The sequence below is a fragment of the Mirounga angustirostris genome, unplaced genomic scaffold, assembly GCF_029215605.1.
Source record: "Mirounga angustirostris isolate CCGP_5_RB_7025 unplaced genomic scaffold, mMirAng1.0.hap1 SCAF_5, whole genome shotgun sequence".
NCBI lineage: Eukaryota > Metazoa > Chordata > Mammalia > Carnivora > Phocidae > Mirounga > Mirounga angustirostris.
Window position 1 is genome coordinate 77,058,116 of NW_026991713.1, and position 22,352 is coordinate 77,080,467.

The 22,352-nt window shown below is 33.4% G+C and overlaps 1 protein-coding gene across 4 annotated transcripts in view; it reads left to right on the forward strand.

The window, feature by feature from the left end:
* Positions 1-18,763, forward strand: part of ERGIC2 (ERGIC and golgi 2) — a 36,018-nt gene extending 17,255 nt beyond the window's left edge. For all 4 annotated transcript variants that reach the window (XM_045873691.3, XM_045873692.3, XM_064591460.1 and 1 more), the window contains 9 exons: positions 2,443-2,483; positions 5,345-5,446; positions 6,161-6,256; positions 10,832-10,887; positions 11,984-12,082; positions 15,695-15,792; positions 17,060-17,222; positions 18,297-18,379; positions 18,556-18,763. In XM_045873691.3, coding sequence (XP_045729647.1) covers positions 2,443-2,483; positions 5,345-5,446; positions 6,161-6,256; positions 10,832-10,887; positions 11,984-12,082; positions 15,695-15,792; positions 17,060-17,222; positions 18,297-18,379; positions 18,556-18,618 — 801 coding nt within the window. In that variant the 3' untranslated portion in view covers positions 18,619-18,763. The remainder of the gene's footprint in view (positions 1-2,442; positions 2,484-5,344; positions 5,447-6,160; positions 6,257-10,831; positions 10,888-11,983; positions 12,083-15,694; positions 15,793-17,059; positions 17,223-18,296; positions 18,380-18,555) is intronic.
* Positions 18,764-22,352: the final 3,589 nt, after the last annotated feature.

The window sequence follows — 22,352 nt, forward strand, 5'->3', positions numbered from 1 at the left end:
TCAGTCATTGGGCATCTGCCTTCGGCTCAGGTCATGATCCCAGGGTCCTGGGATCGAGCCCCGCATCGGGCTTCCTGCTCTCCCACTCCCTCTGCTTGTGTTCCCTTTCTTGCTGTGTCTCTGTCAAAAAAATAAATACAGTCTTTAAAAAAAAATAAAATAATATAGACTGTGTCTTCATTTTGTTTCTTTGAACACTGTGACAATTTGGTTATGAGGAAACTTAATCATCTTGAACTTCACCTCTAAAATTTACTTATTCTTTTTCTTTAGCATTCTCTCCGTATTCTGAGTGTCTCCCATTCCTACTCTTTTTTTCCTGCACATTTGTTAAGTCCCTGGTTTTGTTTATATCTATTTTTCTGGAGAGCTTGTCTCTCTAGTTAGATTTTAAGCTCCTGAGAAGCATTAACTTTATTCTTTCTTCTGTGTTTCACAAAATGAAGTATAGTGCCTTGTTAGGTATTAGGCACTAAGGAATATGTTAGAATTATGTAATTGTAACAAGATTGTTGATTATTCCATTGTAAACAGTTCTGCCATCTCTTCCAGTCATTTGTGGAACAGGAACGTTTTATTTAAATTTAACTGTCATATAATTAGAAGTTATGTCTTGACCAGACAGGAACTTAAAAATATTCAATTGTATACTTTTTATTAGTAATTTCTAAAATGTTCAACAATATTTCTGGTAAGTCTCCATTCCTTTGTCTTAATTTATATTAAAATATTAAGTAAGAGTTATTAATGTAAAATTATTTGAGATATTTTTTACTTGTTTTTGTTTTCAAACTTGCTGTCCTAATATGCACTCTGAATATTAAAAACTTAGCCCTAATAACTTTACTAGTTTCCAAATCATGATCATACAATATGCTGTGAGAGTTACTATTTTGCTGTTTACCATTATATTTCATTCCTATTTCTTTACTTAAAGAGAAGAATTTAAAAACTGTGTAAATGTGAGGAATCTGACAGAGCTGGGTTTGTATACTGACTCTTAAGGTCTGTGATGTTGGAAAAAGTTTTGAACCTATTGAGCTTCTTCCTCGTATAAAAAAGGCAAGAATGATAACAAACTCACAGGTTGTTCTGAAGGCTAAGTGAAATAAATTAATTCGCAGAGTATCTAGCATGAAGTTGGCTACTCAGTAGTTCCTTTACCCCCATGCCATATACTACACTATGCAGTTTTGGGAAGTCAAAGTAAGAATCCTATCCCTCACTGTCAAAAGTTTTATTTACAAGGTAACTGGGAAGCAATCGCATGCAGCCTCCTCTGTTCACCATGGTGTGTTTTACAGATGTTAGCATTTTCCTTGTGCGCTGTGGTGGAAAAAAGGTTGGGAAGCATGCTGTAGATAAGATCAGCAGGAGGAGTAATCAGAGATAATTTCACTGTAATCAGAAAGATGGGGGCAATTTAACCTGGAGGATATGGTATATAGGATTTAGATATACATGAGGGTCACAATTACAGGAGAGGACGTTTCCAGGTTGGTATAATTAAATTACCAAAGGCAGAGAGGTAGAACTGTTTGATGAAATGAGGGATTCTTCCACTTTTATTAAAGAACTGGGGATTTTGTAGAGAGAGAATAGTAGGTTAGGGCCTGATTATGGAAGGATAATTAATATTGCTAAATTTAAAAAGTAGAATTGATATGCTTTGTTATGAATTGCCTTTATAAAAATCAAAAGTGGTCTTTGTTATTGCAAACTTAAATTGTGGATATTGCCACAAACCATGAAAAGCTTGCATATTTTCTTCTGATTCTACAAGTCATCTCGTCTGACTGAATTGATGAAGCTAGTGCTTAGATAAATTTCTTGAATTACTCCTTATTGATTAGTACATTTGGGAATTACAGTGCCATTGTTTAGCTTGTTTCAAAAATTGTTGATTTTGGGACGCCTGGCTGGCTCAGTTGGAAGAGCATGTGACTCTTGATCTTGGGGTCATGAGTGTGAGCCCCATGTGGGGTGTAGAGATTACTTAAATAAATAAAGCTTAAAAAAAAATGTTGATCTCATCTGGTATTTTTCCCAGCAAGAATATGGGCTTTCGATGCTTAGATATTATAGTTGAGCTTTCTGTTTTTTTTTTTTTTAAACTTTCATGCATGTATCATTTAAATGATCGCAAGCCCTAAAATACCATTTTGTATATAGACAGATTACCAGCTTGCAGTCATTTCTATAAATGTAGATAACTGTAACTGGAAAATATTTGTGATTAGTTAAATTTCTTTATATTGGTTTTGAGTTGGAATATTATATATTACATTTTTTAGCTTACTTACAGAAGATTAAATATAAATCATGAATACTTGTTTCTACCAACACTATAAATTTTCTTGCTCAAAGAAAAAATTTTAAAGTTATGATATAAAAGCCAAGAGAAATTGACCGTGCTAGTGATTATGTTTTCCTTTATTTCAGGCAATATTTGATCTTTCACCACAGCAAAAAGAGTGGCAGAGGTAATAAGTTAACGAAGTATTGTGGTCCATAGAAATCTAGATCATGTTTTCTCTATTTTGTCTTTTGTGAATTATTCAAATTCACATATTTGATTAACATATTTAATCAAATCATATAGATTTGCTAATCATATGCTAATAATATAGATTAACATATTTGGTCAGTTTTTGGGATGAATTATTAGCAGACTATAGTAATTAATATAACCTTTACAGTTTCAAAAACTATCAGATCTTAAAGTCATGTATAATCTTTTCTCTGATGCACTTTGAATCATAAATATATCTTAGTTTTTATTTAAAATTTTATTAACTATTTAAAAATTTATAAAGCAATATCTGATCATTTATAAAGTTCAGTTTGAATAGAAAGGATATGAAGTAAAGGATATAAATTAAAAGTAAAAGCCTCTTCATCATTACTGTTAGTGCCACTGACTAGCAGTAATAACCAGAGTTAAATTTCTTGTGTCACCTTCTAGAAATTTTCTGTTCATTTATAATTTTCTGTATATTTGCATATTTGCTTATGTTAGTTTTTCCTAATACCAATAGGATCATTCTGTACATTTGTTCTAGAACTTGCTTTTTTCCACTTAGCCTGGTATTTTGGATAGCTTCCCATTTCACTACATAGAGTATTCATTTTATGGATAAACTATGGTTGATTAAGTTAGATCCTTATCAGTGGGCATTTAGATTGTTGGCAGGATTCTAATATTAAAAAAAAGGATTCTAATATTAAAAACAATGCTCAATGAAAATTCTTGAACATAATTCCTTACATACTGGTGTGAATATGTGTGTGTGTGTGTGTGTGTGTGTGTGTGTGTGTGTATGGTTTCTAGAAATGGAACTTCTCTTTCAGAGGATATTTAACATTTTGATAAGTTCTTATTACAAAGAAAAATTTGTAACTATGTGAGGTGATGGTTGTTAACTTATTGTGATAATCATTTTGCAATATATACATATGTCAAATCATATGTTGTACACTTTAAACTTACACAGTATATGTCTATTGTATCTCAATAAAACTGGGAAAAGAGACGTTTTGAAAGATGCCAAAATATCTTCACTTGTACTCCAAAACTATATGAGAGTACTTGTTTCTATACAACCTCACCAACAGTGGGTATAACCAGACTTATTGTTGCCAATTCTGTGGGTGAAAAATGGTATTACACTTGTTTAATTAGCATTTCCTTATGAATCAGTTGCATATCTTTGTGGATTTTTTTTCCCCGTTTGTATTTCTTTTGAAACTGCTTATTTGTGCCATATGCCCATTTTGCTTGGTTGTTGGTTTTTTTTAAAAAATAATTTTAAATAATCCTTTGTATATTAAAGAAAGTAGTCCTTTGTTATAAGTGGTTCCCCCACCCTTGCTCCCATATACTGCTTTTTTTTCTTTTCGGTTTCCAGGCTATGTCTTGGTGCTTACAAAGGCTTTACTTAAGATTATTGCAAAAAAAATTTTTTCACCCATTTTTTTTTTTTCCCTTTCTAGTCCCTAAGTACATTTCAAAGGCCTTTCTCTTTTAATTTCCAGTTTCACCATTTGGGGAGATTTTTAAATTAAGGTTGAAATCAAATGTAGTTAAACAAAAGAACTGAATATTAGGTGTCTCTGGGCTTCTGGAGCTTAGACTAGAAAGCCATCCAGAGATGAAATACATTACTTTAATACAGAAATATTAAAGTGAGAAGCCTTCTTTCATCTGGAATTTTATTCAGTGTCCAAGACTAGTAGTAAGTGGGAGCAGAGATTATGTTTTTACTATTAAAATAATGGCTGTTTTCCATCATAGAGTTTTTTTTACATATCTTCATACATGGAATATAAGCTTGGATATTGGTATATTTGAGGCAGAAGTTATACACATACACACACACACACACACACACAGTTTGCTGTCATCAACCTCTTTTCCCACTACCCAGCACTAAAACTGGACTCTGGAAATACAAGACACACAACAAATAGAAACGTATAATTTCTGCTAGCGTTAGATCCAAATATTTTAAGTCTTTAGATGTGTAAATCTGAAGATGCTGATATTCTTTTTAAAAAGTATAGGTAGAGTATAATATTTTGTTTAGAATGGTCTTGTCATAGAATAATGTTTAGATTTCTTGGTAAAGGAGACACCAGGTGATATTAAATGGCACGATGGCCTATTTTGTAATGAGGATTAAATGCTTGTGGTATGGGTTTATACCCCAGTAATCTCCCACTTAAGTCCACCAAATCTATTGTACTTGTCTTATTCTTTGTATCTATAACACTTTATTCAATACCTGATAAAAAGTAAGAATTTTGTCATAGCTTCATGCATGCATGAAAGATGAGTTTAGATACCCAGGTGAGCAGAAACTCCTTCTTAGTGACTCTGACTGCACATCCATTATCAGTGCAATCAGACATGCTTATGGACCTCAGCTGTTAAACCTTTAGCCACCCCACCTCACTTTTTCTTCTTTTAAGGAAATGACCAAAGAAAACTTGGTACTTTATTTTAGAATCAAGACCTATAATAATAAATGTATGGGTTAATAAGTCAGCTAACCATTGTTAGTTTTAAAGAAGTGTTGGCTTTCGGGGCGCCTGGGTGGCTCAGTCATTGGGCATCTCCCTTCGGCTCAGGTCATGGTCCCCAGGTCCTGGGATTGAGCCCCACATCGGGCTCCCTGCTCGGCAGGAAGCCTGCTTCTCCCTCTCCCCCTCCCCCTGCTTGTGTTCCCTCTCTCTCTGTGTCTCTCTCTGCCAAATAAATAAATAAAATCTTTAAAAAAAAAAAGTTGGCTTTCTTGTGTACCTTACTGTATTTCTAACTATTGCTTATTTATGTTGTATTTAGAATGCTGCAGCTGATTCAGAGTAGACTGCAAGAAGAACATTCACTTCAAGATGTGATATTTAAAAGTGCTTTTAAGAGTGCATCAACAGCCCTTCCACCAAGGTGAGATGTAATTTTTAAATGTACGTCTATTTATTATGAATTTACTATGACAGTTTTAGTATTGGTTTATTCTCTAATCTCATATTTCTTCAAGAAAATGTAATCATTCTGTATGATGAAGATTTCTTTTTACTCTTAAATTTATAGCCTGTGATATTGATCAGGATTATCACAAATAATATTATTTTCATTTAATTTCCTCTTATGTGTGTATGGTAAATTCCATATAAAATTATGTTAGGTTTTAAGAACAAATTAATTACATTTGTCATTATTTTATAAGGATGTATAAATTTTGGTTAGGAATTTTGTGTTTTTATTTCACTTTTTTTCTCTTTTATAGGTTAGAGTAGGTGATATTTAGAAATCCTGTAATCACGAAAATGATCATTTAAATTTAAAACTATACAGAGGTTTTACATTTGCTTAAGAAGAAACTGTCATTGTCCTTCCCTCATTCTTACTTCCATCTTCCCCTGACCCCTAAAGTGCCAGAAACAGATGACAAAATATGTTTTTATTGGATGAATTCCTTTAAACTTTCCACTCTCATTGGCCTTAATCCTGTGGTTAGATATGAAGAACCATGGAATTTCAGACTTGTGTAAATATATTTCTAGCAATGTTTTTTTCCCCCTTCTACAAAATTTTCCCACCACAGAATGGTGACTGTCGAGTGTGCTGTCAGTAATCCTTCCTCTCATGTTGTAACAGGGAAGATGATTCCTCACAGCCTCCAGATGCTTGCAGGATTCATGGTCATCTCTATGTCAATAAAGTAGCAGGGAATTTTCACATAACTGTGGGCAAGTATGTTCTTTTCCCTTACTGAAAATACTTTAGACAAGTTGGCAGTTTGGTTTAAAAGTAAATTCTTTGCTAATCAAATAATATGTAATTACTAAAGGGCTGCTTAAAGTGTTGTGTATCTATATTTTTGATGTTTTGAGATTTGTGTTCAGGGCTTTGATCTTAGGATGGAGAAGACTGTTAACAACTGCTTCAAAACAAAAGGAAAACAGTTATGTTATAGTTTATAAATAAAGTAAATGAGCTGTAGATAGATATGAATGAAAACCTACTTGCCAAGTTTTAATAGCCAGGAAGCTCTTACCTAGACATTTCATTAATTTGTTCATGTTGTGGATGGTATTAGATTTTTGTTTTGTTTTTCCTTTTGATAATCATCACCAAAATGTAAACCCTGGCTAATTTGAGACAAGTATTTTGATGTAGTTAGAAATTAGTAGTGCCAGGGTGCCTGGGTGGCTCAGTTGGTTGGGCGTCTGCCTTCGGCTCAGGTCATGGTCCTGGAATCCTACGATCGGGGTCCCACATCAGGCTCTCTGCTCGGCAGGGAGCCTGCTTCTCGCTCTGACCCTCCCCCCTCTCATGGTATCTCTCTCATTCTCTCTCTCTCAAATAAATTAAAAAAAAAAATTGAAAAAAAAAAAAAAAGAAATTTGTAGTGCCTGAGATAAAGTAGGTAAAAGTTAAGGAAAAATATCAGACCACCTACCTTCATGAGCAGCACCCAGCAGAGAAATTGTCATAGGATATAAACACTTGGTAAATTTCTGAATAAATAAATAGATTCTCTGACCTCTCCCTTTCTCCCTGCTTCCCTTATTCCCTTCCTTTCTTCCATCCATCTAGAGTTGCAGAGCTAAACAATTCTTCATTGTAAAAGGCATTTTTTGAGAACTTGTCTATGGCATGTACCATGCCAGATACTAAAGATGAAATGGTGAAAAAAAGAAAAAGCGTTTTTGCCTTTATGGTGCTGACATTCTGTGAGAGAATCCAAACTTTGAATAGTGAATTACACTAATAATTATTTAATTATAGTTGTATAGGAGAAGTATGGCCAATAAGAAACTATATAATAGGGTACCTGACTTACCCTGCACATCAGCAGAGGCTTCATTGAGGAAAACCTTTGAACACTAGTGAATGATTAGGAATTTTATATAGAGAGGAGAAAGGGCATCCAGGCTGAGGGAAAGGCCATAAAGCAGGAAAAAGCATTGCTGGAGATTTTTTTTGTTATATATAGAAATAAATAGCTTAAGTCTTTTATGCAAAATTATTCAGTGTTTACAGTGATCAGATCAAACATTTGTTTTTGTTGTCCCATTCTTCTTAACATTCGTGTTTTGTTTTCTTGCTATTGCCAGGATCAATTCTATAGCTTAGAATTTCTTGGTATCATGCAACTACAGATAATAGTTGGCTCAAAGAATTTTAGAAGATTTTATTGCACTTGTGGATACAAACAATATCCCACTCCCAAACTAAAAGAGGGAAACTTCGACTAATATTTCATGAGCCTCTATATTATGGCCTTTATTCCCAGTTTAACTTCTCTCTCCATGTGATAACTCATGCCATGAATGAGAGAGGCCAGATGGAAAAATATTTGGTTTGTATCTTATCCTTATCATCTCTGGGATATCTTGTAAACCCACTCCTAATTTTTGGTATTATGTTTACCAAATTCATTATTGATCATTTTGAAGATCTCATGTTACCTCTAAGATACAATATCACCCTCAACTGTAATTATAAAGAAGAAATAAAAAGAACACGACTTGTAACAATAATATGTATTTCAATAATCAAATGTTTGAACGGGAGTACCTTAAGTAAGGTAATGGAGTAGGCAGACACTTGCCACATACACGTAGAATCAGTAGGTATACATCAATTGCATATGCTGAATGAAACAGATGTATTGGCCGTTCAAATATCATGAATGGTATTTCTGTTGATTCTGAAATAGGGAACAACTCTTTGTGATACTGCAAACCAAAAAAAGTATAATATTCCCATTTCCTAGGAAAATTTAGTATATATTGAAACTACAACAAAGTACTTTGTGTAGCTGAATGGAGTTAAGTTCTAGACTCAGATCATTATTCATAGGTTTTTCACCTACATGAATGCCACTTAGAGTGGCATTTTTGTGTGTGAGAGTGTCACTCTGTTGCGGGATGCCTTGCTTCCCTAGCTGCTGTCTGCTAAATGCTGATTGTGACTCCTTCCCAGTGATTGTGACAACCCAAAATGCCTCCTCCCAGCCCTCTAGTTTTCAAAACAATCTTTCCTTCACTGAAAATCACATGGGACAATGTATCATAACACATGAAAAATATATGAAATTTAGATTTCAAGTGTCCAAAAATAAAGTTTTACTGGAACAGTCATGTGTATTTGTTTACATGTGGCTCCTTGTGCACTACAATACCAGGATTTGAGCAATTGTGACAGACACTGGGTATGACTCATCACTTGGTGCTGCTACTTGGTGCCCTACAAGTTAGAACAAGTTATAACAGTTAGAGCTGGACAGCATTACAAATGCCTTGTGTATTGCTGTACCACAACATTTGATTGCTTGTATTACTCTGTCAGAAAAGAAAAAGAAATACAGGTTTCCAACGTACTCTTAAGGCACAGTGGAGTGTGGATTATTTTATCAAATTTGACTTCAGAACATCATGTTTATTATGCAGGGACACCATAGCTGTGCTGAAAGGATATAGGAGATGTAAATATCACCAGACTAAGCACTCATCACAACGTTACTAGCTCTCAGGAAATTAAAAAATTTTAAAGGGAATATCTAAGCACAGGCAGAATTTCTTTGTAAAAATAAAAAATGAAACTGAGACTGTAGCCGAAGTAGGTGACACGTGACTCACTGGTTAGCTGAGGAAGGAAAGCCACTTAGCGGCAGCTTGATGAGGTTGTGTGTGTTTGCACCAACCAAAGAAATGCATCCAGGGAAAATAAATTTGCTTTGGAGAATTAGCTTTTTGGTGAGAAAAGTGCCCTGGCAGCTGAGGACAGTGAAAGCATTGTCCAATAGTCAGTTAAAAGCCTGGCAGGTGATAGTGGGTTCCCTTAGCTCTTGCTGAGTGAGCAGACGTTACCAATACTGCTTATTGTTTTTGTCTTTTTTTTTTTTGAGGAGTCAGTGGTGAGTTTGAAGTGATCAGATAGCCTGCGTGGAACAACTACAGACAAAAATATTTTTAAAGAAATTGACAGAACATCAGTGTGTTGCTGGTGGTAAATAGGTATGAAGCAAAAAAAGGCTTATGTGGATAAATTTTCAAGACTTGTGAAAACGTAAGGTGTTTGAAGCCTGTGGTTTATCCATTAGTATCATCGGCAGTACTTCACAGAAAATATTTGGATCTGTCATATTATTGATAATGTTGATGGTGAAGTTCATTTGCTCTCATGGACTTAAGCATTGTCATTTCCACGAACTTCTGTCAGAAAGAAAAGCTAAATATTCCAACTTGCCCTACTACACGACAGCTTGACAGCTTAGCAGTGGTCTAGTTTTTTTGTGTGTGCCTTTTTTTTTGAGCTAAGGGCTGAGATGGAAATTTTTCTGAATAAGAAAACTGTCATCTGTTTTTATTGAACACTGAATAGTTTTGGAAGTTAAGTTTTGTGCAGACTGGATCATGTTTCTTAATGAATTTAGTCAAAAATTGTAAGAAAAACAGCGTTAATATATGAAACTTAAATTGTGGTAAGGTTATTTCAATGATAAGTAATGTCAAATGATTTTAAGTGGTTCTTCTTGCTTTCCATGCTGGGACAGCCTGACTGTCAAAAGTTAAAACAAGAAGCAAGATCTCCATTCTTATACTTGTATGTATTTTCCAACCTCAAACTATAGTTCCTGAAGTGTTTTATGACCTTGATGCAGGTGCAAAGGAAATTTCCACACTTCAAAATGTATTTAACTGTGCGCTTGAGGAAATTCTGCCTTAAATTGCAAGTGATCAATCTGTGTTATATAACGACACACCAAAAGGAAATACCAAGGGGAGAACCTCCTAGAGTTCTATCCAAGTAACGAGTATACTCAGTTAAAAGATATGCCCCTGGATTAATATTTTCAAAGATAAAATATGTAAAATTTCATTCTAGATCTTCATAACGGATAAATCTTTGTGATCAATTTTGAAAATAGGGAACACTGACTCTAAACCCTAGTTAAGGAAAATGTTATCTCCCAGCAAAAATACCTGAACTACAAAAAAAGTACTCAGTTATTACTCTTATATTTTGAATGTCAATAAGTTTGTGAAAATGTTTCTCTCGTCTTATGTAACTAACTGCATAATATCTTCAGTTTTGCATCTTGACCCACAAAGCCTAAAATAACTTCACAGAAACCGTTTGGCAGCCCCCAGTTTAATGCATGGCTGAGATGAGTAGACTTACCTCCTTAAATCATAGGACAAGTATGTTTTTATTTTATATTAAGACAGTTATATAACTTAGGAAAGATCCTCTTTCAGGTTTTAATTAGTTATATGTTTAAGTATTAGTACTTTAATCTTTTTTTCCTCTTTTCAGGGCCATTCCACATCCCCGAGGTCATGCACATTTGGCAGCACTTGTCAACCATGACTGTAAGCAGTTTCTGAAATTTTTTCCATGAAGATGTCATTGAAAAAAGTGTTGTGTGTGGGTTTTTTTGTTTTGTTTTGAGTGCAGATGTAAGGTAGGGTTTTCAAAGTGGGCTGTTGTCAAAATGGATAGCCAAAGGAGAAAATAAATGAATAAATATATTGACTCTAGTCCATTTTCTCTTACCTTTAAACTACCTGTCTTTTTATTCATAGCTCAGAAGTTGGTAGGGTTAGGGAGCAGAGCCTTGGTGTGCTTTATATCACTTTGTACACATTTCTGCTAATTTTTATGGATAATGAAGAGCATATATATTTGAAGTTTATTTCAATATGTAATTGTACATCGGGACACATGTATACATATAAAATATACCTGTTAGTTTTGTGTAATCATTGTCATAAAACTTAGTTTTTAAAGTCTTCTTTAGAGGATGCCTGGGTGGCTTAGTCAGTTAAGCATCTTCCTTCGGCTCAGGTCATGATCCTGGGGTCCTGGGATCGAGCCCCATATTGGGCTCCCTGCTCAGCCTCAGCGGGGAGTCTGCTTCTCCCTCTCCCGCTCCCCCTGCTTGTATTCTCTTGCTCTCTTTCTCAAATAAGTAAAATCTTAAAAAAAAATATAAAGTCTTCTTTAGAGAACAAAAACAAATAGTAAATTCCATAAAAAAAATCAGTTTGTCATGTTTAGCAATGGTTTGCATTAAAAATATATCTGATCAGTTTCATTATTTGGCTCATGGACATCATTCCAGTTCTAACAGTCCTGTTACTATAAAATGATTTGGACAAGGAAAGACATTATTATTATTATATTTTTGGTTATCAGGATTAGATGTACTATTTTGTAGAAGTTAATTTGTATGTAATTATACAATTTGAGATATAGCATTTTGTTAGAATGTACTTACTGTTATACATTTAATTCCACATATTATATGCATTTTTCTCAAAATAATGTAGTTTTAGATACTATAGTATACTTACAGATTTGAGATCTTTTCATTTGAGATTAGATAAGAATATGAACCAGTAAGTAACATGTAGTTTTGAATAACTTAATTTCTGTACTTAATTTGTTTTATTTTATTCCTCTTAGCTTACAACTTTTCTCACAGAATAGATCATTTGTCTTTTGGAGAGCTTGTTCCAGGAATTATTAATCCTTTGGATGGAACTGAAAAAATTGCTGTAGATCGTAAGTATTTCATAATTACTGTGGGAATTTGCATGCAGGCAATTACCTTTATAACTTTAATACTAACACATTTTTAATAATCCTCTTATGACAAATAGGTAAACCTTTAAGTAGATTAACTGGTTGATAATTTTATGTGGAAATGTATGTAGAGAGAATTTCCTACTTGTGGATAAAATTTATATGTTAAAAAATGAGCCATAAGAACAAAAGAAATTAGAGTAAGAAGTAAGCAGGAAAAAAAAAAAAAGACAAAAAAATAAGTAAGCAGGAAACAGAATTTAAAAGCTCTCTAAATAAATGAAAAGTAAATATGTTAATAGGGCTTACCTGCTTTTCCATATGCATTAAAGCAAGAATAAGAACTAAAAGTTTCAACATTATAAGAAGAATTGTTTGTATAGGTTTAAAGTTCTAAAATGCATATTTACCATTTTAGAAACCTCTTTGGGGAATTTTACAAACATCAGAAACCTAGAGTTAGTTATTGTAGAATAGCTTAGTTATTAACACAGTCAGAAGTAGTACATTATAGGGGCGCCTGGGTGGCTCAGTTGGTTAAGCGACTGCCTTCGGCTCAGGTCATGATCCTGGAGTCCCGGGATCGAGTCCCGCATCGGGCTCCCTGCTCGGCAGGGAGTCTGCTCCTCCCTCTGACCCTCCCCCCTCTCATGTGCTCTCTCTCTCATTCTCTCTCAAATAAATAAATAAAATCTTTAAAAAAAAAAAAGAAGTAGTACATTATAGCATAGATACCTTCTATTACTTTTTAACCTTCCATTCCATTTAAAATTTAGGTTTATCCAAATATGGATGGATTATTTTCTTAATTTTATAACAAGGAATCTATCTTGTATTTCTTGAAGGTTTTTGGTTGCCTTTCCTCTACTGAAATAGTCCTACTGTGTGACATGCCCCACCTGTATGACCTTTTAAGGACATGTAAAGCTTCCTGTGCTACTAGGAAGTCTAGCCTTTGCAAAACTGTAATTAAGGATTTCATTTTTTATTAGCTAAAATAGATTTATTAATATTCTTTTCAGTATTTTACTCTTTTATCATAATGTTGTAATCAGATACATCAAAGATGTTTTACTTGGAATACTGAGTTACATTCCTAAGTATTTTATGTTTGTATGGGTCACTTAAGGAAACTTGAGTATACTAAATTTGGAAATTCTGAGAATCATAAGCTTTATTCAGTATATAATCTCATCTTTATGTGTAGTTCATTGTATACAGATATACAGTAGATGTTACTTAGGAGATGATCATTTGAAAACATGTTGGTTAATACTTTGTTTCAAGATGCTAAAATGACTTTAAATTTTTGTACAGAAACAATTCTAAATATAAACAGATTAATTTTCAAAAGGCTGTTTTTGAGTTTACCTGTTCCTAAATTCACAAAGACTAAGTTACGTTATAAAATGTCACCAGTGTCAGTAGGTTATTCAAAGTTTTAAAGCAGGTGTACTCTTCTCCTTACTACTATATGTTTTATTGGGCTTCTTTTTCCAAAAAGAAAAAAGAAAATCCGCATTACAAATCTGTTGTGTCAGGTAACCACTCCCTCCTTGATGCTCCCCAGAAGTTTTGAGGGGATTACTTAGTACTTAGATCTTGAATGCTGTACCAATTCGGACAGACCCACACCTTTGGAACAATTTGTGGCTTGCAACAAAATTTCATTCAACAGCATCCACTTCCCCTCCCTACCCCACGCCCCCAGCTTTCCCCGACCTGGCCATTAAATTATCTCACAAATTTATGGCTTTTCCTTGAATTAACATTGATCAAAAGGCCTTCAGTAGTTCTCTGGCCACAGCTTAAATGTTTTCCAGTTTTTCGTTTCATGTGTCTTTGACCCTTTTGGTTATTACTCATTGCACTTCACTCCTCACATGTGGTGAGATTCCCTTTGTCCATCATGTTTCCCCCCAAATGATTATCCCACCCATGTGTACAGCATAGGTTATTGCCTTGCCACTCTCAGTTTCATCTTTTGTTCATTAATATTTAAGACTTAAACACCTTTTTCTCCTAGCACTTCCAGCTCACTCCTCTGTTTATGACACAATAGTTTATTTGTAAAACACCTCCAAACTAAGCATAGATAGAGCAGTTCACCATACATCAAAGAATGACTCAAAGGATGAAACTGAAGACCATCTACAATTAAAAGCCATCTATTGGTGGTGGACAAAGTTGACACTTTTCTGCCCTAATATTATCTGTGGCAATATTTAGGCTATTCAGTTGAAACTAATAATAGAAGAACTAGTCAAATACTGTTCATATTTTTGAAAGTTATATTGGTACAAGTGGTAGGTAAAATAAGTGCTAAAGTTGAAACAGGTTTTGTTTTATTTTATTAGAAACTTGTTTAATGTTAGTATTTGAAGACACCATTACACTTAACCTCTCCCTCCTATCTTGTTTACCCTTCCCTCCCCTATTCTGAATTACACTAAGATAAGAGAAATTGGATTGATGGAAATAAAAATTCACTAAGGTTGAGCAAAAGAAGATAGACACACAAAAGTACATTCTATGTACTTCCATTTATATAAACTTCTAGAATAGGCAAAACTAATCTGTGATGATAGAAGGTAGATTAATGGTTGGCCTAGGGTTGGAGATAGAGGGGATTGACTGCAAAAGGGTATGGAGGAACTTTTTGAGGTGGTGAAAATGTTTTATATTTTGACTGTGGTGGTGATCGTGTGGGCGAATACAATTGTCAAAATTTATCAGACCATATATTTAAGGTTGGTGTATTTTATTCCTGTACACAGTTTCCATAGATAGTTATGTGGTGTGAGGTACATCTGTTTTCATGTCAAATGTAATGAGGCCCTATTACTTACCTAATTCTAACTACAGATAGATATATCTAATTCTAAATTTTATATAGACCTAGAAAATTAACATGTTCTAGAATATAGACCTAGAAAATTAACATTTAAGCTGTGGCCAGAGAACTACTGAACATTAACAGGTGAACTGTTACCTGTTTAAGGTTAATTAATAATTGGTAATATATTGATATTTATGACTTGTATTAAACCTAAAAATGCCTGAAGACTATAAATAGGATCCTTTGAATTATGTAGTAACCTCAGACCATAAGTGAGTAGGTTTGTTGTCTTCCTCCTGTCGTATCAATTCTTTGTATATATCCGAAGGCTGGCTAATTCAGTTTTGGTTTATTTGTATATCTTAAGATATTAGTAGAAAATGAAAATGTCCTGTGGTGATTATACTATTATAACTTTATTCTTACTAATTTCTGTACTATAAAGAAATGCTACTTTTATTTTTCACATTTGATAAAAGGATAATAATGTTATCAAGGACATCTAATGACTAGTTCATTTTTTTAACATCTTCTAATAGGTGTGTATATGTGACATTTTATGCTTATTGAGAGCTTGTTTACCAAGTATGAGTATATTGCTTTCATTGATCTTTTAAATTTGTTGTTGTTAAACACTAATAAGTAGCATTAAATTTCAAGTTAAGTGTATTTAACAGAAGGAAGGTGTATTTGGCAGTAGTATTGTTGCTATTGGATTGATAAAAAAAAAACACATTTTGTTTTTGTTTTAGACAACCAGATGTTCCAATATTTTATTACAGTTGTGCCAACAAAACTACATACATATAAAATTTCAGCAGACACCCATCAGTTTTCTGTGACAGAAAGGGTAAGTTGAATCCAACTGATAAAATGATATATATATATATATTTTAGCATTTTATAGTCCTGCTACAAAATAAGGTTAGAGTTGGTACCCTACCCCATTTAAAATTGGTGGAAGTTTTGAAATGCATTAATATTTTAATGAATAAAAATGGATATTAGTATGCTTTAGAGCAAGAAAAGAAGTAGATTTTAAAAATCTAGAATGCCTTCTATGCAGTTTAAACAAAATATTAAACTATGATAGTATTAATGACTTTATTCTTAATAATTTTGTAATTTTTCTCTTGTATTGATATAATTAGTTCTTATCTGCCAGTGGACTCTCTGATTTCTGTGTTAGTTTTTAATTAGTGTACCTACCCTGGGGCATGCATGGTTCTTGTGGCTCAGATAGCAGACTTAGAGGGCGTGCCTTCCTACTGAGTTGGTGCTTTTTATTCATCTAAGAGGACAAATGTTCTGCAGTCTCAGGGTGGAGGGGCCTTATAAGTAAATATTATGAGGAGCAGAGTTTTGGAATTGGACAATTTAACAGACTTCTCATATATTCTGGGGTCATGTTTTCTTATTATTGTTTAAGAATGGTGAATATTCAAATATTAATATCCAGAAGAGTTCCAAGGTTTGCAGACTTGATTTTTGAAGTGTAAACAGGATGGAATGAAATAGAGCTTTTCTTGCTCAGTGAACACACTATGGTAGGTTTATGATTTTAGTTGCATTCCTTTCAAGAGAAAACTTCTTTTAAAAACTAAACCAGTAGCTTAAATTTTGATCTTTCAAATGAGGGCATTCTCTTTTCTTCTTGTATTTCATACAGTTTAAATAAAATGACAACAGAAAGTGAAATTGTTTCTAAATCTGATAATTTAAATGACAAGAAATATAATTAATTTGTAAATTCTTAGCAAAGAATTGTTACAAAAAGTGTGTCAAAATATGAACCTGGCTTTTATGGATTTGGTCAGTGAAGATGCCATATAGTTATTAAGCTCTTGAGCTCTGTAGAACACTTGTATGTAAGTAAAGTGACCTTTTTGAGAAAATAGGAAAGTGACTCTGCTCTTTTGATTTCCTTAGAAGCTAATCACACAGAATACAGAATAACTTGATGGTCTCTGAAGAGCTTAGTCTAGTAGGACAATTCATAAAGAGATTGGATATCCTTCTTGTACAGTTGGGCTGTAGGGCTTCATATGGACTGTGCAAGTAACCAGATGATGTGAATCCCATTTTTCTCCTTCTCCTGTCTCTCCCCTTTCTTTTAGGAACGTGTCATTAACCATGCTGCAGGCAGCCATGGAGTCTCTGGGATATTTATGAAATATGATCTCAGTTCTCTTATGGTAACAGTTACTGAGGAGCATATGCCTTTCTGGCAGTTTTTTGTAAGACTCTGTGGTATTGTTGGAGGAATCTTTTCAACAACAGGTTAAGATTCATTCCTTTTTTGTCTAATTTTTAGAAGTGTTACACTGAAATTAAGGTGCTTTTACTTAGAAGAAGCAAGAAATATATACATTCCCATGTTTTGATATTTAAAAAATTTTTTTCTGTAAGATTTAATTCCAAACCTCCAAAATTATATTGATTAAGCATTAAACATAGTTAAGTTTACTGCATTCAGTGATTTAAGGGGGATTACTTAGTGAGCTAGAAAGATCCTTGAATGAATCCAAGTTCTGCCATTTACATGGTGGTAGCCTTGTAATATAGGACATGTGCCTTTTCTGAAATTGTTTTCTCATCTATAAAAATGGGAATAATAATATCTAACTTATAAGTGTGTTATAGGATCAGATGAGAAAATGCCTAGAAATAGTAGACATTTGAATGTAAATTTTCTTTTTCATTTAAGGTATTTTTAACTGTACAGTATGTAAAATCATGTCTTGTACTTTGAACCATGTAATATGTGCAACCAGAATTTTCAATCAATGCTGCTTTTATGATTTGGGGCTTTTTTTGTCCTGAGCTTATGAGATTATCTCAAAGATAATATACGGAATCGTAATCATGAAAATCTGAGCATTAAGTACAATAGATAAAGAAAGGAAACTGTTCCTTCTCTATCCCCAACCCCTATTCAATATTACATGGAGCTGTATAGGTTTGTATGCTTTGAATTATATATTTTAAATGAATGAATAGGTTTTCCTATGAAAGACCTTGTCACTACTTTATTTAAATTTGTTTAAATTTGGGGTGCTATTATTTATTTTTCAAAGTGGTATGAGTGTGAGATGTATAAAGTATCCTTGAAAAGATTGCTTTGTCAAGGTCATGAATTATGTGGCCTTGTGATTTTGAAAAGAAATACATTTGTTTTAAAATTCAACTGTCTGGTTATTTTTAACCGTGGAAATGAATCAAGCAAACTGCTTTGTTTCCTTTCTTGATCTATTCCATTGTAATTAGTGGAGTTTTTTATTCTTATGTAACAGTTTAGGAAATAATTTCACTAAAAGCATCATTTTATTAAAAACAACTTATTTTTTATTACAGGCATGTTACATGGAATTGGGAAATTTATAGTTGAAATAATTTACTGTCGTTTCAGACTTGGATCCTACAAACCTGTCAGTTCTGTAAGTGCTACAATATAAATGGTGTTGACCTCTAACTCATAGTACCATTGTTAAATCTAAACAATAGCTTTTGGTGCTCAGAAAGAAATTGCCCAAAATAAAGCGTTGTGTTTAGAGGGAATATGTAAGGAATGTTTTCCTTACTAACTAATGCTTTGGTCTTCTCTTCTCCGTAGGTCCCCTTTGAGGATGGCCACACAGACAACCACTTACCTCTTTTAGAGAATAATACACATTAGCACCTCCTGAGTGAAGGAGAAAAACTTTTTGCCTGAGACATAAAATCTTTTTTAATAATAAAATATTGTGCAATATATTCAAAGAAAAGAAAATATGAATGAGAAGTGGGAATCATACCTAGGAAAAAAAAAAAGAAAAGAAAAACCCAAATCGAAATCCTATATATGTTGTGTCTGTTACACATGTCCTAGAAGAAATTATGCAGCTAATCAGTGAATAAGCCCAGCTGGAGTATTGCTTTGAAGATGACCCCTTCTGATATTTTCATAGCAAATGGGCAGTATCGAAATCAGAGCTTGCTTTTTGGTGACAAAGACCTGAAGGAAAGAAGTCAAACCACATCTAAAGAAAAAGGGATTGATAAGTGCAAATGTTTGCGTCCTTCTGTTTTTAAAAGATATGTCAGAATAAAATATGTAAAACATATGGAAAACTAGTCTAGACTTTAAAAAGTTGTGGTCAGGTCACACTGTTATTAAAGGAAAACAGGGATGGGTCCCTATGTTATAGCCATATCAGTGTTAAGCCATAATGACAAGGCCATTTATCCAATAATTTGGTCTGAGGAAGGTAACTGCTTTTCTTTAAACTCTGGCTATTGGCTTTTTCTGACTGTTCAAGGCAGGGTCGTGGAAGACTAAGGTGAATTCTTACAGGGGCAGGTACGTAGGTGCTATAATATGTAACAGATATCATTCACAAATTGTATAGTGGGCACTTATATAGGGAGAAGAAAGCACATTTTTTAAAAAGATGCTAAATTTTCTAATCTGATCCTTATATTAGTGGTATACTTCGGGAGCGGGAGGTGAGTAATAAAAAGGTCCACTACTGGTGATGAAAATTATCAGCTTGTAAAGTATTAAAAGGAAAAGTAGAATATTTTATATGTGTTTGGGTGAGGGGTAACAGGGTAACTTTCAATAAAGTAGAAACATAAGGCAAATACTTAAATAAGGCAAGATCATGTCAGATCTGAGAGATGATCATTAAACAATGTCCGGTAAGCTGTAAAACTGGATTATGAGTGTCTGCATTCAGAGTGTCCTGAATGTGACATTTTTTGTTATTAGATTGTGTTGTTCTAGCTTTCTTATTATTTAAGGATTGCTTTTAAATTTCCAGACTATGAAAGACTAAAAATAGAGGGAGATTTCGCTCAGGTTCCATTAAAAGCTGTATTTGGAATATGTGTGCCAACATCAGTTTTCCTTTTGTAATACTTAGTGATAGAAGAATCAACTACCAGTCCACAACAGTTTAAGTCCTTCAGAGAAATGGGGAAATAAAATTCCAGGTAAGTAGCAAGGACAAGACTAAAAGACTAGATTTAAAATGGTGGTTTTTGGACATAGGATGTCACAGATTATAGTTTTACAAATGGATTTTTTTTAAAGATAAAAAAATGTTTTCTTGAAAATAGTTGGTACAGATAATGTCTAGGGAGAGAAGGAGAAATACCGATGGAACTGCTTTGAAGTAAAGCTTATGTTGAATGGCACTCTGCAGGAAATAACAAAACCATTATTGTTTAAAATAGACGCTTTACCATTAAGAGCCATTAAGTTGACTGATTAACACAGGTGATATAACATGCACTGAAAGATTTTTTATTCCAGAAAATTCCAAATAACGAATGAGCCTTCTCTGTTATTGATTTGTTTTTTTCAGATACTATTTCCAATGTAGTTAGACTAGGAACTAATAGAATGTCTCTCAGAAGGAATTTTACTTAGAATCTTAGCTATTTTAGACTGAATCTTGGTTCTGTGAATCTGCTTGCCAGAAAGTTCATTCAAGCTTCAGGGTTGGTTGGTTTGTTTTTTTTTTAAAGGGAGGTAAACAATATTGATTTAAAATTATTTTCTTTTAGGATTTTAGCAGTTAAGTGTCTTTAAAAAGGATTTTAAAATTATTTTGGTGCTTACATATGATTTTTAATTGTTCCCATGTTTTCCAAATACCTTATTAAAATTTTAATGTAATTAATCTGTCCCATTAAAGCTGACTATAAAAGGAATTTCTTTAAAGCAAAATCTTGCTTTGCCATTGATTTACACTTTAATAGTTGAGAAAGGTTTCTACCTGACACTCCTCAGATAGTCAAAGTCAGGTCAAAGTAGTAAGATTCTGACCAGCCTTTTGGATGGTGAATGATGAAGTATGCCTGCATACTGGGACTTGTTAGGAGTTTCTGACCTCACCAAGTGTTTCTTTTCCATTGCCGAGAACACTGTTCTGACCTACTTATTATGGAGCTTTGGCTTGTGCCTAAGGGACCACCCTCAGTAAGGTACCCAACTTTATTACTCAATCCTCCTTTTTCATTTTATTAGAGTATTCATAATATTTATATATTCCAGCCTAAATATTTTAAAAGTTGAGATTTCCACTTATATGAAATAGGTTTTTTAAAAACTGTGTTTTGTATACTTTGGCCTCTAAAAAGAGATGTGAAATATTTAGGTGAATAATTCTCTGCTGCGGTATTTGTACAGTACAAACTACCTCTTGGGAAAAGCTTAACCCAATATTGGAATTACAAAATTACTTCTCATTCTCAATTTAGATGATTAATACCACATTTTTCTCACATGTTTTATGATAGCACTGAATTTTCATAGAAAAATTAACTAATGCAAGCAAAGTTTGCAATCTTTAATACAGGCTTAACTTTGGAATTCATAAAGGAATGACTTAAGGTCTAATTTTTTGATGTGATACATAGGGATATTTTATGCATCCTGTCTTTTTATGTCCTGAGTTAGTAATTCAAGTACCAGAAAGTAAATAAATTTTGCATATAAATATGCAGCTTATCTGCTTCAAAATTTAAAACTTTGAATCTTGAACTTGAGTTCAAGATGCATATTTTTGTTGAAAATTATTTAAACCTGAGCCAGAGGACTTTTAAAATTTCATCATGCCCTTTAACCTAGTAATTATACTTTGGGGCTCTGTTCTGTTTGGAGCTCTGTTGCAAGCCTTCTGGAAGCCAAAGTGTGTCACCCTTTGTCAGCACTATCCTAACTAGATCACCATGTGTTCACTACATTATGGTATGATGCCAATATCCAAGTATTTCCTTATTGTAGTTTTTCCCTACTTTTGAAATATTTTTTAGTGATAAAATCACCTTGCATTGTCTTAACCGAAGGAAACAAACTGCTTTGTATTTTTTGGTTTTCTTGTGTTTTTTTGTTTTAAGAGAGAAGAGCACACACAAGACTCATTTAGAGTCTCAATCCTGAACATTTGGACTCTAAATAAATGACAAATATAAATTTCTTTGTCCTTTTACAATCATGTACCCCCAAAAAGCCTCAGTTCCTCATTATTTAAGCTTCTTTTTCCTCATAGGAAAACTATATCAGTCTTTAAATATCACTCTGTTACATTTGCTTTTGCTCCAGATGGAGCTAAATTACTGTATGAGATTGGATTTCTTTTGTATTTTCATATTAAAAAGTGAATGAGTGATGCAAATTGAGCAGTTGACTCAAGTCTATAAAACTGTCAACAGAGTTGAATATAAGATTATAATCAGTGAAACATTTAAAATAGTTTTATCTTAGCAACTCCTAATTGTATTGGATGTTTATCAGAAGGAATTAGATTAACAACTCTTCCAAATATCATAACTCATTTATACTATTTTGTGTAATATTTTTAAGGTAAAACTAAGCAGATGTGGGGGAAAGTATACATTGATGAAAGCTACATACTAAAGCAG